This window comes from Phocoena sinus, chromosome 9 (genome assembly GCF_008692025.1).
Source record: "Phocoena sinus isolate mPhoSin1 chromosome 9, mPhoSin1.pri, whole genome shotgun sequence".
NCBI classification, from domain to species: Eukaryota; Metazoa; Chordata; class Mammalia; order Artiodactyla; family Phocoenidae; genus Phocoena; species Phocoena sinus.
The window spans coordinates 47,935,337-47,952,876 of NC_045771.1; the positions used below are offsets into that span (position 1 = coordinate 47,935,337).

The following is a 17,540-nucleotide window of genomic DNA, read 5'->3' on the forward strand; positions in this document are numbered from 1 at the left end:
AACAAAAACTGAAAAATATTTTCATAGTAGTATGTGCTTAAAAATCACATGTCTGTCTTGGTGGCCGTGGGGACAGGAAGAGTGGCACTGAAAGTGTGACTACCTCGAAGGAGAGAAACTCTGGATTGTTTTTGCTAATTTCACTTTCTGAGCAAATATACACATACTTGGGTGCATCCCTCCTCAACTCTTATGGATTTCCCCAAACTTCCAAAAGTCCCTTTCACCAAGGCCACATGCTGGTCCAATGTTTGTTATATGAGCGTCCGACGCCAAGGTTCAGTAACAAATAGCCTCAAAGAGAGAGCCAAGCTCTGCACAGCTTTTCCACAGAAAGACCTATTCACTGAAACAAAGACAGAGCCACCTACCTGACTTAACTGAAGTCTGGAAGTCAGAGCAGAAATCAAAAGAAAGAAAAACTCGTGAAATAACACAAGGATGATTATAACTGTTATTTACCATTTTGGCTTCCGAATGCATTGGCTGGACTTGGGGAGAAGCACAGGGGTTGCTGAGATTTGGACCTTGCATTCCCAGGAGGTTGGAGTTCACTGACATTTGTCTCTCCATCTAAGAGGAAGGAAAGTAACAGGATCAGAAGTCTGAGAAAGGCAGTCTAGGTCACAGACAAAGCTGCATTTCTCTTTCAAATGGATCGTTTAGAATTTCTGTGAATAACTCCCAACAAAGCCTGTGGTTTGCTGAAGGGTAAACAATGCACTCCTGAGCCTTGAACTCAAGCACAGCACAGAATCGTCCAAAGCTGCGCCTTCTAGAGAATACGCCCGATGCCAAAGAGAACTACGTGTTGTCGTGGCAGATCATTTCCAAACAAAAGTATGCAATACTTCCACTTTTGCGAACACTCCAAATACTACTCATCGTGCTTATTTTTATAGCTACACAGAATAACGTATGCATAGAAAAATGCTGGAAGGATACAGAATATACCAAATGGTTATCTCAGGTTATCTGTGGCTCTTTTGTTCACTCTAAATTTTATACAAACGTGAATCATTTTAGCAATAAGAAAAAATTCATTTAAAAAGCCACCCTCTTAAAGATGACGTGTCTTCCTGTCTCTAACTCATGACCACAATCAAAATGATTCAGCAGAGGTATCTGAACTGCTGCCCCTGAAACATCTTCTGTTCCCTGTTAACCGTGTCTGACTACACCGGAGCAGTTTTAGGCCTCACAGCAGGGCTAGGGCTCTGGAAAGGTGAAGAAAGCAGTCAGGGTGCTGAAGACTCGTGATCAATGCCCCCCACTGTCCTGCTGGCCTGCCCTAGTGTCTAGAATTAACATTCAAATATCTGAATTGAGTTCTGGCATTTTTTTTTTTTGGTAACATCTTTATTGGAGTATAATTGCTTTACAATGGTGTGTTAGTTTCTGCTTTATAACAAAGTGAATCAGTTATACATATACATATGTTCCCATATCTCTTCCCTCTTGCGTCTCCCTCCCTCCCTCCCTCCCTATCCCACCCCGCTAGGTGGTCACAAAGCACCGAGCTGATCTCCCTGTGCTATGCGGCTGCTTCCCACTAGCTATCTATTTTACATTTGGTAGTGTATATATAAGTCCATGCCACTCTCTCACTTTGTCCCAGCTTACCCTTCCCCCTCCCCGTATCCTCAAGTCCATTCTCTAGTAGGTCTGTGTCTTTATTCCCGTCTTACCCCTAGGCTCTTCATGACCTTTTTTCTTTTTCTTCTCAGATTCCATATATATGTGTTAGCATATGGCATTTGTTTCTCTCTTTCTGACTTAAGTTCACTCGGTATGACAGACTCTAGGTCCATCCACCTCACTACAAATAACTCAATTTCGTTTCTTTTGTCTCCGGGGCACGTCCCTGTTAAAAAGTAAATACAGCAAAATCTCTATTTCAGTCAAGGAAGGGTGCGTCTGATTCATATTTTCTGTTTAGTAGAAAATTAGCACTTTTTGAAGAACTAGAATAATGCTTAATAAATACTGAATACTGAAATCCCACAGAAAATAATTCGACTTTCCTCAGGGCGGGGAAATACTTTCTTCAATTCAAGAGTTTTTCCATTTGCCAAAGGATGGAAATGAAAACAATGGTTGGAAATTTTAGGGAACCAGGTTTCTGCTCAGTTAGCCTAAGCAGTCTTAGAAAATACAGAGTTCCTTATCACTGGAGTTTGTCAAAGTGTGGCGGATGGAAACCGCACAGAGAAGAGTTGAGAGTAATAGTTGAACTAAATGACCCTTTACCATTGTTGGGACTCTATCACTGCAATTCCTGCTGTGTCCACCCCAAGGGCAGAGGTGGGGGGAGTATAGTTATGACACCCATGTGTGGATTAGCAGAGGTGCCTGCCTAAAGCCTCTCATGAATGACTGGGGCACATTTCCTGTCACAGCAAAGCACCATCAGCCTTACCTTGGCCAGAATTAGCTTATCAGTTATCTAGCAATGTATGAATATGTGAAATTGTTTCCAAAGGAGCTACTTAATGAAGGAGAACTTTCTAGAGCACTCTAGCAAAACCTTTTGCAGCACCAATTCAACAATTGGTACTGAGTTGCCCCTCAGTATCCTCTGGCGACTGGTTCCAGGACCCACCTCTGATACCAAAATCCAAGGATGCTCAAGTCCCTTATATAAAATGGCATAGTAACTGCATGAAACTTACACACATCCTCCCTTATACTTTAAATCATCTCCAGATTACCCATAATACCTAATACAATGTAAATACTATGTAAATAGTTGCCAGCACTTGGCAAATTCAAGTGATGTTTTCTGGAACTTTCTGGTATTAAAAATATATTTTCAGTCCATGGTTCGTTGAATCTGCAGATGTGGAACCCACAGGTACGGGGGGGGCAACTGTATTCACCCTCATATTCCTCTACACCTCCAGGCAGCCTGGGTAGTCTAAGGTTTTCAATTATTTTTTAAAAGCATGGTAAAATATACATAATAAAAAATTTACCATTTTAACTCTTTTTAAGTGTACAGTTCAGTGTCATAAAGTACATCTGTACACTCCCATTGTTAAGTCACGGAGATTTCTCTAAAAAAATGCTTATTACTTTATAACTCCCACTTCCAGAGGCTAGGGGATAGGAGAGTCGGAATAGGATTCAACACTTTTTTCCAATTAGTGACCTTCTCCTAGAGGGAAATCACGTCCAAAGGAGCTTTGGCTTTCAGTTTCCTAAAGGAGGATGGTTCAGAAGGACACATGACTATCCAGGGTCTTCCATCACGCTCTGTAGCCATCATGTTCTACAAAGAAGTGAGAGTAGCCTGCTTGCTGCCTCTTGATCCAGAGTCAGCCACGCTTCCCACTTTTCAGAAAAATAACAGTCTAGGACCCTTTCTACCTTATGACTGACAAATTAAACAGAATACTGAAAACAGGCTGATTTTCCTACCTTAAAAAAACTGCATTTTTCCACCTAAGTAATTATAGGGGGTTAGCAAGAGCCTCTTTAAAACCACCATTCGGTGCTTTGTGCTAATAGCACGCTGCCCGTGAGTGTGGCTTTAGTGAGTGGACTAGAATTAAGAGGTCAGAAGATGGGAGCGGCTTTGCTAAATACTAAGCGACATTGAGCACTGTAGGTAAAACATCCAGGGAAAGGATATCACCATTTTTTGAGCTTCTTCTTTTCCCTTGAAACAAACTGGAAAACAGGAGCTAAAATGCCTGCGGTTCACTGGGCTTTTGTAATTATAAATGGGTGTTCGTATTCCCAAATTATTTCGGCATTTGACTTTCAAGATCAGAAATCACGACCCAGTGAAGTGCTGGAAGCCAACGCCCGCCTTTTTCTTCACCACATGCCAGCATCTAGCACAGGGCTTGCTCCACAGCAGGTGCTCAACAAAATGTGACGAAATAAATGAATGAATGAACAAATTCATCATTTGTTTCTGACCTAGAGCTTTGTGAAATATGTAGCCTGACAGCGTGCACTACGGATCAGTTAAGAATCTCACCTTCACCTACAGACATAAACTAATCTTTTATGCCACAGGAAGCATGATTTCTCAGGGCAAGAACTCTACGGAAAGACCACACTTGGTAAGCCAAAATTACAGTGCAAGGGCTGGCGACTTGATAATAAGGAAGAAAAGGCCCAGATTTCTAGGGCCTAGAACTCTTAGGACATGCTTTTAGATACCTTGTGTTAATTTTCTTGAGCTACATTAGTGTCACACCGAATCACGATTTCCCAACCTTGGCACTACTGACATTTGGGGCCAAATAATTCTTTGTCGTCGTAACTATCCTGGGCATTGTAGAATGTTTAACAGCATCCCTGGCCTCTACCCACTAGATGCCAGTAGCACTTTCCCAAAGTTGTGACAACCAACAGTGTCTTCAGATATTGCCAAATAACCCCTGGGGTAAAAAACTGTCCACAGTTGAGAATCACTGCTCTAGATTGACACTATTTTCATGACAGCTGTACACATCGCTGACACGGGTTTGGGAACTCCTGACTCTCTTTATCTACACTGGCTCTTTACCATGCACCTGATCCTTTGCTTCTATTCTGAAGCATCAACATATTTTAAAAATTTCAAGTGTATTGACTTCTCTGTTAAAACTTTAAAGACTCTTTTTCTTTTTTTTGATGTGGACCATTTTTTTTTTAAGTCTTTATTGAATTTGTTACAATACTGCTCCTGTTTTATGTTTTGGTTTTTTGGCCACGAGGCATGTGGGATCTTAGCTCCCCGACCAGGGATCGAACTCGGACCCCCTGCATTGGAAGGTGAAACCTTAACCACTGTACCACCAGGTAAGTCCCAAAGACTCTTTTTCTGTTCAACTTCTCTATTATTTCAAGTTGTACAATGAAGTGATGTGGTAGAAACCAGGGCCAGGCATGCTTTTCTCTGGGTCTTTTCAGCCTAAATGTCCCACCTTTGCCCCTGGGAATGGAACACAGTTTAGTCAAATGGGGAAAAAAGGTCATTGTAGTGATATTTTTCTGGACAATGCACAGAATTCCTGAAAGGAAACTATTTTGGACAAGAAGGATTTAAAGCCTGGATGAAGATGGCTTGTGGTAGAAGTCTCCATGCCATTAGTGGGGTTGAAAGAAACCCAGGATCACAGCATTGGTGGTGCAGTTTTCCTTTACCTAAAGATGTTTAAGGTGAGTGGTGCAGGTAAAGTCAGTCAGCTCACTTGTCCTTCTGACCCAATTTTGCAAAGAATCTTTCTAGCCTGAACTACCTGATACTTACAGTGGGCAGGTCCATGTCTCTACAATTGGGCCACCAAGGTTTTCTCCACCCCCTGCTTCCACTTGGATAAATGAGCAAATTGCTCATCCTGGGATGATCTGGGCTGTTCAGCATGAGGTGAGTGTGCGTCCTAGTCACGACTCTTCCCTTACAAGCTGTGTGACATTAGACAAATCCCTTCAATGTCTGACTCTTCAGCTTTTCATTGGTAAAATAAGTATATCAATAATGACTGCGATCATATTCCCACAGGACTGCTGTGAGGACAAAATGAAACAGCAAATGTAGACAGTTCCTTAGAATGTTAAAAATGCTCTGCAAAACATTCCTGCTATTATTGTGGGAGGGTTTTAATTGAATTGTCACATCACCTCTAAGGCTTTTCAGAACCTTATGGCCCTGTAAATCATAACACCAGCCATGTGCACCGAAGCACAATGCCAGGGAGGATGACGATGTACAGGGTGGGGATCCCGTGGCAGGAGAGCAAGGTTTGCTCTGAAACAGTCTGTATGTGCGTTCTACGTGAACCTGTTGTTTTCAGAAGGGGCAGTATAATATCACGTACGCCTGTAGACTCAGGACCCAGACCACCTGGATTTAAATCCTGATTCTGTCACTCACTAGCTCTTAGTGACTTAGTCACTTAACCAAGTTCCTTAGCCTCCTGTGCCTCAGTTTCCTCATCTGCAAAATGAGGGTAATAACAGTGCATACCTCAGAGGTTTGCTGTGAGAGGGAAAGGAGAGAATGTACGGATCATGTAGTGGTTGAGAGAGAATTCCTGGGTTCAAAACTCAGCTACTCTACTTCTCAGCCAAGCAAGCTACTTACCTTACTTTCTCCATTCAAATAAATGGGATAGTATTAGTACCTACCTGAGAGGGTTGTTTCACATGTTGAGGAAGTGCTTGGAGAGTGACTGGCACATGGTAAGCCCTCAATAAACGCTGCTAACGTGATTAACGGAACACGATACACACGGATACGTGTTAGCAGTTACTATGTACCATCGTTATTATTGTTATTATTCTAATTATCACTCTGAGTCCTGGCTAGACCACTCACTGGCAATTTAATGACACTCTGTATGTAGCCCAAGCTATAGGCTTTGGAGTAGTCATAAAATCCCGTGTCCCTGGACAAATTCCATTCCCTGGGTACAACAAGCTCACTTGTCACCAGCAGGAAGATGGAACCATGCCTCATTAGGAAAGCACTGTAGGATGCAGAAGCCAGCAAGATGCCTAGGGATGCACAGCGAGGCACTCAAAGCAAACTGGCACCCAGCTCAACTCTCCATCCAGAAGAAGCCACTTTCTTCCCTGTCAGCTTAGATCTCAGCTCTTCCTGTACTATTTCAAATGGGGCAACCTCGGCAGAAGTCAGAAGCACTTACTGGCATCAAGACGGCAGAAGAGCCCGGCATTGTAGGGTTGGGCAGGGTCCCTGGCATGGAGGCTGGCATGGGCTGTCTCTGTCTGTTGTGAAGATGGAGCAGAGAAGATAGAGAGCCTGGGACAGGCCTGGGAACAAAAAAAAAGAAAAAATAGCAAACATTATTCTCAATGCCCCGATCAGGGGATTCACTGCCTGTTTCCCATGTCCAGAGCCAGCGGGGACAACACCATTACATGAGCAGCAGATCAGATCCCCTGTTGGGAGCCACATAATTAAGGATATTAGGGAAATAATAACAAATGAAATACAAGCCTGGCTTCCTTTGCTACTTCCTACTTAATACATCAAATTCCAGTTCATTTCCTGACCTCTGTTATCTAACTGATATTCAATAGACAACACGCCGGTAAATCTCCTACAACCTTGCGTCTCAGGAAAGGGACCTGGTGGTGAAATCCTGTGTGTTTACTCTGAAGCCTCTGCCCTCTGGAGGACCTTAGAGCCTGAGATCTTGTACATTTGTTTTATCCACACTCTCTCACACCTCTGCCTGGAAGCCTGCCTGGCTTTGCTCTGGATGTACTTTCACTATCTGGATTTGCAGAGTCAACTTCATTCATAATTTCCCAATAGAAATCCATTTTGAATTTTTCACAGTTCTCTACTTTGAGTGGAAAAAAAAAACCCCAGCAAAGCCAGGTCACAAACCAAAGTAGCTAGATTATGGTTCACAGCAATGCAACGAGCCTTTCTCAAGGCAAGTCTGGAGCCCAGCCCCCAGTTACCAATCCCTCATTTCATAATAGCTCGAGGTGTTAGGCTGTTTGACAGAAACTGATTTCGGCCTGACCTGCAGGACTTGGGTAAGCATTCCTTGGGGGAGTACACAGTTCTTTTGCTTCAATTTGCCAGAAAAAATTTTAAGGGTCTTAAATTGATTTAATGAGGCAGGGAATATGGGACTGAGGGAAAAAGGGAATTATTTATGTTTATTAAAAATGGCAAACAAGTGACCTCCTTGGCTAGATTCTCAATCTCCTGATGCTCTCGCTCTGGGGAGCTGTATAAATGTCAAACCATCGAAGTAAAGACTTAACAACAAACAAATAAAACAAAATAAACAAACACCCTTCAGGACCTCTGAGTCTTCCATGTTAAACCATCTTATCCTGAATGCCGTGATAGAAACTTGTGCCTCCCAAATTAATGTCTTTTCTAAAAAAAAAAAAAAAAAATCCCTCATGCTAAGCGCTGGGTAAGGATTGCCGAGAGATGTTCTCTGTAGGCCAACGCCTTCCTGTGTTTCAGGGAAGGGTAGCATGAAGAGCCTTTTCTTTGGAGCTCATTTGCCTCCCATGGGTGACTCATGGAGCCTAAACTGGGAAAAAGAATGCCAAGATATTCTTCCTTCGCATTGCTGTTACGATTCCAAAGAAGATTAAGTTTTCTGTTCTTTTCGCCTGAAAGGTCCCTTGGAAACATAGCTTGCTATCAGAGTTACACACATCATAGAAGGATTAGTCCTAGATTAGTCCTAGATTTATGTTTAGGAAGTTGTATATATGAAAATATAAAAAATATATAAAACCTTTACACAGAGTTTACGGAGATGTACACAAATTACAACCAGTTCTATTAATAGAATGTGTGTGAGTGGTTACATAGATAGGCTAATATAAGAAGCTTGTAACAATGAAATGAGTGTTCTCAGAAAAGCAAATGAAGTACTATGGGTATTTCTTGGCATGTACCCTTGGGACCTCTGGAGTATGGATGAACAGTAAGGATTAGTAAGGCCTTTGAAGGCCCTTCAGCTTTTACAATTCTAGGAAATTGCTGGTCTCAACTGCTCCAAAATTCTGTAGTTGTAATGTCACTGGGTCTTAAAGTCTATGTCATTCAGAGGTGAAGAGCTCAGTCAGAGAGGTATAAAATGCTGCTCCGTCATCAGACATTTATTTTGTACTCTCTAGTCTTAATGTTTTGTTTGGGACCTTTGCTGAAAAGAAAATAGCTATATATCAAAGTACAGAATGTTTAATATGGTCAGTTCCTCTAAGTACAAGATTAATAATCTGAACTCCCCACTTTCATAATGAAACCCTACAGATAGTTAATTATCCATCCAACCATTCATGTAAAGATATCCACATAGATAGAGGCAGACATCTATACATACATGCATGCATATAGATACATAAATCTATACATACATACAGTCTTCTACCATATATCTGTTCCCCTAGTCACCAGAGGTAATGCTTTGAGTGCAGTTAGGGACACTGATGTGCAGTATCATCCTCATAAACAAGGGCAACACATTATCATCATTTACAATTTGTTCCCAACATATTAATGGTAACCTTGATTATCAGTTTTTATTGCTGGGCTGTTTTTTAAAAAAGAAATCAATTAAACAACTTAATGGTGATGTAAATGAAGACGCAAAAGTAATTAAATTGAAAGCAAGTTTTCGTTCTTCCCCAAACTGTGGAAAACTCCCAGTTGTACAGAATAATTGGGGAATAGTATGTTTTATTTAATTCAATGTTCTTATTAGGTCAGTTATTTCCACACCATGCATAGGTCTCCTAGATTTTAAAATATCAAGTATTCCCTCATTAATTAAGAAAATCTTTCAGGGTACTGGGTTCCCTTGGGATTATAATAATAATTACTAATGATACCAATCAGGCCAATTAGCAACGTATACTTGGAGGGAAAAATGGTTATTACAGAAATCTGTAAGCTTGAATTCTGAATAATTCTGAATTCTTGTTTTACCCAGATTCTGTAAATAATTTCCCCAACTCCACCTGCAAAACCAATGGAGTTTTCTAGGCTTCTTGCTTAGGTTTTTAAAACTACAAAAACTACAAAAACAAAAATCTATGGCTACCCATCACTAGATACACAAAGGACTAGAATGGGGTTATTATGTAGCTTGGCCTGAGAAATAATCATTTATCCAGAATATTCAGACCACTGAAGCAAGAATGGTATTGGAATACTTGCATTAATTGTCTAATTCCCTTTGTGCACGTAGAAATAATAATTATGTAATACATTGCATAAAATTTTTTATATTGCACTTATACATTGCTTCATACTTGTCTAAATATGTTCACCTTCATGTGACTTGAAACAATGCAATGTGGTAGGTAGGTCCTATTACTCCCATTTTACTTAGGAGGAAGCTGAATTCAGAGACATTTAAATTTGCCCAAGGTCATACGGGTCATGAAAAGAAGTAGGACTTATTCTCAACTTGCAATATAGGGCTGCCCCCATCCCACCTTGATGGCTCCCATAACTAAGTTATTGACCTTTTTATATTAAAATAAATCCATGGTCCATTTCCTTTGATATTCACATTGCTCCCTGGACTTTCCAATGAAGTCGTAAAATTCTGCAATACTGCTAACATGAGAAGTCACTGATCCATGTGAAATTATGTTTTCTTCCTTTAAAAAAAACCCAAACTTCCCAAACAACACATCAGCTAGGTTCTGAAAATAAGATGGCAAATTGCAGTAAAGTTGTGAAAACAAAGACCCAACAGTCTCTCTCCAGTGCAGGCTTGTTGCCATGAGTTAATTCCAGGCTTTGAGCGAGCCGAGCCTCCTTTTTAATAAGCATATGCCTCTAGGTAAAGTATTTCTACTAAAAATTATTGAGGCATGGAACAAGGTAAGATGTGTGAGCTCATATTGGATTGTTCACTTATGAAACTGAGTCCCATAGCATTAAGAGTTTTCCAACTTGACAGATTATTCCTCTTTATACACTTGTATAAACATACTGCTTATGGCTGAAATCTATGTAAGCTTTTCTTTCAATTACGATGTCAGGGATGACAGACTGTGTTTTCACCATCCTTAACAGAATGATAGGTACCACAGCGAGAGATTTCATGGCCTCAATTTTCCCTCCAAAGGATGTTATCCAATCTAGGGATGTCAGTAAAGATGCCTGCTGGTCTTCCTTGCCCTTGGGCAAGCCCAACTATTTTAAGGAGCCAAGGGCCAGTGCTTTTGTTTGTAAGATCTCAGGAGGATCACGGCAGACTGCTCTTCTTTCCCAGGTCTTCACCAGATCCATGACCTCCTGGGATTGCTTATTAAACTCTAAAGACAGGCAGATAGGCCAGGTACGTGGACAGGCAAAGGGAAGAGGCGAATGATGAAAAGAAAATTAGGTTGGAAAACTGGAAGATCAATATTAGCGTCAAAATCAGACCACAGCCATCTAAGAAATCTTGAGCAGATAAAAAAATAACAACAAAAGAACTTGGTGTTGGGGGGCGGGGGACAGACTGAAGAAAAGCTTGAAAAGCAAGAAAATGGCAGGAAGAGTGGGCAAGCAGCAGGGGATCCAGATGCCATTGCTATTAGAGTTTCTGACTCTGGAGAAGAAACTTCCTTAGCTTTGAGGCTCTCCTTCTCATCATCTGTTTCGTGAATGGATCGCACTACAGATCCTTGAAACTCTCAAATTCAGATTCTAGGGCTCGAACTGAAAATGAGATGTTCTCAACCTAGTGAGACTATATGTTTCATTACGATAAGGGTATTCTTTACTGCTCACTGGTGCGTCCACAGCCCTTAACCTGGCACCTGGCACACAGGAGGGACTCAGGGTGTCTCTCTTAAGTGAAATTGAGCTGGTACAGCACCTAGTTCTTAAATTCCAAATAGAAGGTGTTCCTAAAAAGTGAGAGAACTTGCTTAAAAACGGACCCAATCCATTCTATGGGGCCCACACTTCACTCTCATTTAAATGTAACGCGATCTCACACACAGACTAGAGAAACCTTGTTGACGGCTATCTTTGTATTTGCTTATGAAAAGAAAGACGTGCTTCCCCTGGACCTTCTTAAATGAAGTGTTGTGGCCTAATTTAGCAAACCAGTCTCTGTCTGGGATGGGGAGACTGAAGAGTTGAATACAAAACTCTTAAGTCTTAAGAGGAGGCAGTTTGTACTGAGAAATGCTTATTTACTCATTCTTCTCCTAAGTGGGATTTAAAAATTCCTATTTTTGTAAAGAAAGCAAACTGCCAGGATAATCAAGCAGATGTGAAATGGAAAGACAGCATAGTTAATTTCTTCCCTGTAGTACTAACTACATTGTAAAGTGGGGTAGTGAAGCACATGGGCTCAGCAGCTGGTCTGCCAACTTGGAATCCCAGCTCTGCCACTTATTAGCTGTGAAACCTCGGGAAAGTTACTTGGTCTCTCTGTGCCTCCGTTTCCTCCAGAGTAAAATGAGGTGATAGAGAGATGTACCTCAGGGCATTAGGAGTTATCACATATTAAATATATTGAATATGCTTAATAAAATTTGTTGTGGTTGTTTTTGTTATTATTATTCTGAAGCATTGACCAAACAACAGATTAATTACTATACTTCAATCAAGAAACTGTGGCTTAAGGCGGGGATCTTTTTTGTTTTTTCTTTTTGTGGGATCTTAGTTCCCCGACCAGGGATCGAAGCCAGGCCCATGGCAGTGAAAGCACTGAGTAAGGCTGGGATCTTAAAGAACATCAACCCTTAGCTTTAATTGAACAACTACAATCTAACAAATATAAGAGTCCAAAACTCCTCGCATATATATTTCTTTTAAAACCCATCAACTTTAGAATCCCAAACCTTTCTATGGAGGCAAATGGATTCCTCCCACCAACAATTTTACAGAATTGCAAAATGACTTCACAGTATTTCTCAGAAAGGATCCTTGAAAATATTTCCTCAAAATGGAACCAAACTAGTTCCCCAGAGATCAGTCCTCAGTCTCTTGTTTTTCCTGAAAACAATGACAAAAATCCAACTGAAGCAATAACTGGGAAAACAAGAAAGCTATCTGGCCCACATTCTAAAAGACATCATATTACTTGTATCTTTTAGAATGAGCTCATGCTCTGTACCAGGTCTCATGGCCAAGCTCCTGAAGTTGGATGGCAAATACTGTATTTCCTCTTTTAACAAATGAGGAATTTGAAAGTAGAAATTCTACTATGAAGTAGAAATAGCTTGAGAAAAGGCACAAAAATATCAGCAGAATTCAATTAAAATATGTATTTTTCCCTTTCAAAGCTTCCTCAGGCTCAAGGGAGGATCTCTGATAAAGATCGGGAATCTCCTTGAAAGAACTGTCCACCCCTCACCCCACTTTTCCTTTGGTGACATAGACCTCTGGGTGTCCAGGAAGAGAATTTTGCCTTAGTATCTGCATTCTATCCTCTACCCAGCCCCTAGCCCCTATCTTGTCCCGAAAAGCTAGTAAAATAGCCGATGCAAAATGGCAAATGCTTTAGCTCATCAGCAATACCAGTAAGCCCATATCCTTGTGATAGAACTCAACATGGCTCCACGGCCCTGAACCATCTGGCCCCTCACTGCCTTCCCAGCTCACGGCCCTGGGCTACACACACCTGCCATAATGACTTTCTTCCAGCTTTAAGAAAGCGCCATCTTCCTTCCTGCCACAGACCCTTGACGTAAGTAATCCTACAACCTTCTCTGGGCAATCACACCAGGATGGGGCCTTTTTTGGCATGCTCTCAGGCACCCTGTACTTTTCCCTAGTAGTATTTAATCACCATTTATTCAATCAATCATCAAAAAACCAATGAAGCACCTAATACGTGTTGGGCCCTATACACTTTTATTTCAGAGGGGAAAACCTATTTGGCAAATTAGGTCACTTGCATAATAATTCATTTACAAATGTTCAACTGGTGACAACAGGATGATAAACAAAATAGATATGTTTCATGGCCTCTTGGAGTTTACCATCTCTGCTTCCCAATTATAATTCATTAATGATTTTGAGTGATTTTTAAAAATGCCTTGCTCCCAACTAGACAATACACTTCATAAGTCCGAGATTGTGTCTGCTTTGTTCACCAAGGCAGATACTTCTGAAACTTAAGAAAGCACATGATACCTAATAGGTGTTGTTTTTTTAAAAAATAAATTTATTTTATTATTTTTATTTTATTTATTTATTTTTTTGGCTGCAGTAGGTCTTCGTTTCTGCGCGCGGACTTTTCTGTGGTTGCAGTGAGCCGGGCCTACTCCTGGTTGCGGTGCGCGGGCTTCTCGTTGCGGTACGCAGGCTTCTCATTGCGGTGGCTTCTCTTGTTGTGGAGCACAGGCTCTAGGCACGCGGGCTTCAGTAGCTGTGGCACGTGAGCTCGGCAGTTGTGGCTCATGGGCTCTAGAGCACAGGCTCAGTAGTTGTGGCGCACGGGCTTAGTTGCTCCGCGGTACGTGGGATCTTCCTGGACCAGGGCTCGAACCCATGTCCCCTGCATTGGCAGGCAGATTCTTAACCACTGCGCCACCAGAGACACCCCTAATAGGTGTTTAATAATTACTTCTCGAATTAAGAAAACATAGTTTTCAAGGATCTCTTCGACTAGCAATGAACATGGCAAGAACAGTGTTCAATAAATTATCTCTGCTAACTAACGAGAACTTGATTTACAAGTCGTTAAGTGAAACTAATGGACATTAACAGCCTAACATAACCCAATTCTGTTCTTGAAAAGCGTTAACTAGTTACCTCCAAGGTAATCCGTACTTTTTATCAGTGCCCCTTAGATTAAACTCAAGCTCTCAGATGAGTTCTAGACCCAATTATTTTTGCATGAATTAAATTAATTTCCATTTGAAATTATATTTTGGGCATTTCATAAGAAAAGGCTATGAATAATTCAGGAACACTCATCTCTCTCTAATCTATATAATGTTTTAAAAATTGGATGCCTGCCCTGCAATAAGGCTGCACTTTATAAACTTCAGAGCTCTGAACTCAGACATACCAGTGACACCCACACCACAGTCAACTAAACATATCTGCTTTGCACTGATTTACCGATATTGACAAGAACACTTTTGTAATCGTTATCACCAGGGATGTCAGAAGTTAAATTTACCATGCAAAATAAATGTGGGCCTCTTTTAAAAAAATCAGTTTTGTATTACTGCTGCTTTTATCTTACAGATGTAATATCTGATATCTTGGAAATGTAACTTCTTTTTCTTTCAATGAAAGCCTGACAGCAAGAGGGCCAATGGTAGTAATAAAATGTCATACAGCTAACAGAGCTGCATCCTGCTGGAGCCTTTGCTGGGTTTTATAGCATATATGCTGCATCTCCTCAGGCAGAGGAGATGTTTACCAGTGCTTTCAAATGTTTTAAACAGAGAGAGTAGTGATAGAAGGGGAGATGCGAATTTACGGCCATTCTGTTGAGACTAGTAAATCAATCTTTTTTTTCCTTCTTTAATGACTGATTTCTGCACCATTAATCTGAATTAGTCATGCAGTCAGCTTGATTCACTTAAGTTAACCAAAAACACTTTTGGATTGGTTTCTGATGCACTATTGTTGAAAAAAATTCATTTTCAAAATCTGATATTTTTTTTCCTGGTAAAAAGCTAAAGCCTCTTTATAAAGACCCTTTATAAAAGACCCTAAATGCCTGAACAGTTTGGCTTTAGCCATGGGGCAGACTTAAAGACATGAAGAGATGGCTTTTCAGTTAGCCAATAACTTCTCAGTTGCATCAATTATTTATAAAGTACACTTGGAAAAGGCAAGTAAGTGCAGTTCAAAAGACATAAAATTAAAGATGATTTTGAATGCAAGCTCAAAGAAATGATATATATCTATTGGCTGGCTAGGGGCAAATTTCTTCTCCATAGAAACATATCTCTAAGTAAAATGTCTTCCTGTTTGTGAGTTGTTAATAAGCTTCTTCCTTGCTTCCTGAGGACAAATAAGTAGCACTCTGATTATGAGCCTTGTCATTTACATGTGACTGCTGCTTGCATTCATTCACCATAAATGAATAATTCATGAAAACCTTCACTAACACATTTGCCTGGATGTTCTGGAGAGGCAGAGAGCTCCCTGCGCTTACAAACATCCCCTTCCCCCAGCTCTAAGTCAGCAATTCGGTTTTGATTTCTTCTGGACTCTCAGCTTGTCGGTGACCATATCTGAATGGTAATTTGTGGTTGAATCCACACCCAGCACAATCCCCCAATACCTATGTTCCAAATGGACTGCTTTTTTTTTTGCCGCTGAACGATGGAGGCTCTCAGCTGCAAAAGACTTCAGCCAGCAAAAAGAGAAGAGCTCTTGAAAGAATCATCTGGGCAACCTTTACTCATCTTTGCATTTTGCAAGGCTCCCCACTAGGTCACCCTCACTAATGTCTTTATCTAACCTCTTCTTGGATCGAGAGGCACGGTCTCTTAGGCAGTTTTCAAATACCTCTCCCGGGAGACCAAATTTATGACAGGTCCCACACAGCCACTTCCCAGGATGATTTCAGCTCTTCAGGAAGAAGTGATAGGAATGATTAGCTCCACAGGTATACTGGCAGGAGAGGGGATGTGTCAACGATGTAGGAGCGGCTTTGGGCAGCTGAGATGACATGCACAGACTCTGCAACCTTAGCCTGCTAAAAGCCTGATTTCTCAAGTTCTGTTCTTAATGATAAGGTAACTGAAATGCTCAAGGGTAACTTGCTCTCCAGGGAAACACAGACAAGGAAAGAGACACTCCTAAGGCTTGGTAATCTCCTCACTAGGTTACATCCTAACAGACAGCTGTAAATTCTAAACCAAGGCTGTAACCAAATAACCAAAATACATAGGATGGGGTGTGAGGGGCTGGTGGGGGGAGGCAGAAGGGGGAGGTATGGAGGACTTGGAGAAGGTTCCAAAGAAGCACTGAAAAATACTAAAAGGCCAGCAGGGAAGACCTAAATGGGAAAGTGAAAGGAACAAGAAGACTGGGAGATGACGATACGATCTTCAAATTTCCAAATGACTATATTCAGAGAATGGTGACCAGTTACTTTCAGGCCCAACTGAAGCAGAATAATAAGAATAAGTACACTTATTCAGCAGCACACGGGATTTAACTTAGAAGACGGAATATTTGCCGAGAATGAACAGTGTAAAACAATTAAATGGCTTACTGAGGTTTTGGAATTTCCTCCTATTAGGCTCTGAAAAAACAGATTCGTCCCCATCTGGCAGGGTTTGTAGGGGAGGAGGTGGAAGAACTGGCAGACCTCTCATGGTCCTAAAGTAGGTCTATTATTTTCACTTATTCCAGTCAGAGTGGCTGACAGAAATGATAGAGAGGATGCTGGCGGCCATCATTAACCAGTAACTCGAATAAAGCAGCCCTGTGCTGCTGACAAGGCACAAGCTTTGAGTCGCTTGCTGGCCCCACCACGGACCACAAGTGTGCGCTCTGCACAAATCATTTAACTTCTCTGCTTTCTCATAGGCAAAAAGAGGGCTATCGTCACCACTTCACAGGTGTGGCAGGAGGATGACCTGATAATCACACATGAGATAACATTCTGTGTGGAGGATGATCAATGATCAATGTATATTCTATTCAAGAAATGATTCATCTATTTCAGAACATAAAATCATTGCTAGTGTCATTTTAAAATACAGACTAAATCTATATTCTCCTAAATTTCAGGGTGAAGTGGTTTGGGGGAAAGACTCAGAACATCCAGCCTCTCTGAGGGATCTGAATGTCTTTTCCAATACTGGGAGTCCTGGTGTATCCTGGCATATTATCTTTTTGGAGAAACCTGCTGATTTCTTCAGTCCAGGCTAGTCTCTGCTATGTGCTCTCATAGCAGGTCCCAGTCTCTCCCTTAGACTGGAGGGAGAGTATCACAGGGCACTGAGCTCAGCACACAATAGGAGCCTTATAAACGTTTGTTGAATGACTTGATGAGGTTACCGCACTGTACATGGTGTTCCACTTCCTGGCAGCAGTACCCCCACGACACAGCCATGACAGGCCTCTTTTTTAAAGATCATGATGACTTGAAACTCCATCC

General features: G+C 41.3%; 1 protein-coding gene across 3 annotated transcripts in view; it reads right to left on the reverse strand.

Moving 5' to 3' along the window:
* CREB5 (cAMP responsive element binding protein 5) overlaps nucleotides 1-17,540 on the reverse strand; it is a 417,963-nt gene that overhangs the window by 105,628 nt on the left and 294,795 nt on the right. For all 3 annotated transcript variants that reach the window (XM_032643594.1, XM_032643595.1, XM_032643593.1), the window contains exons 6-7: nucleotides 6,648-6,774; nucleotides 463-573 (exon numbers count right to left, since the gene is read on the reverse strand). In XM_032643594.1, coding sequence (XP_032499485.1) covers nucleotides 463-573; nucleotides 6,648-6,774 — 238 coding nt within the window. The remainder of the gene's footprint in view (nucleotides 1-462; nucleotides 574-6,647; nucleotides 6,775-17,540) is intronic.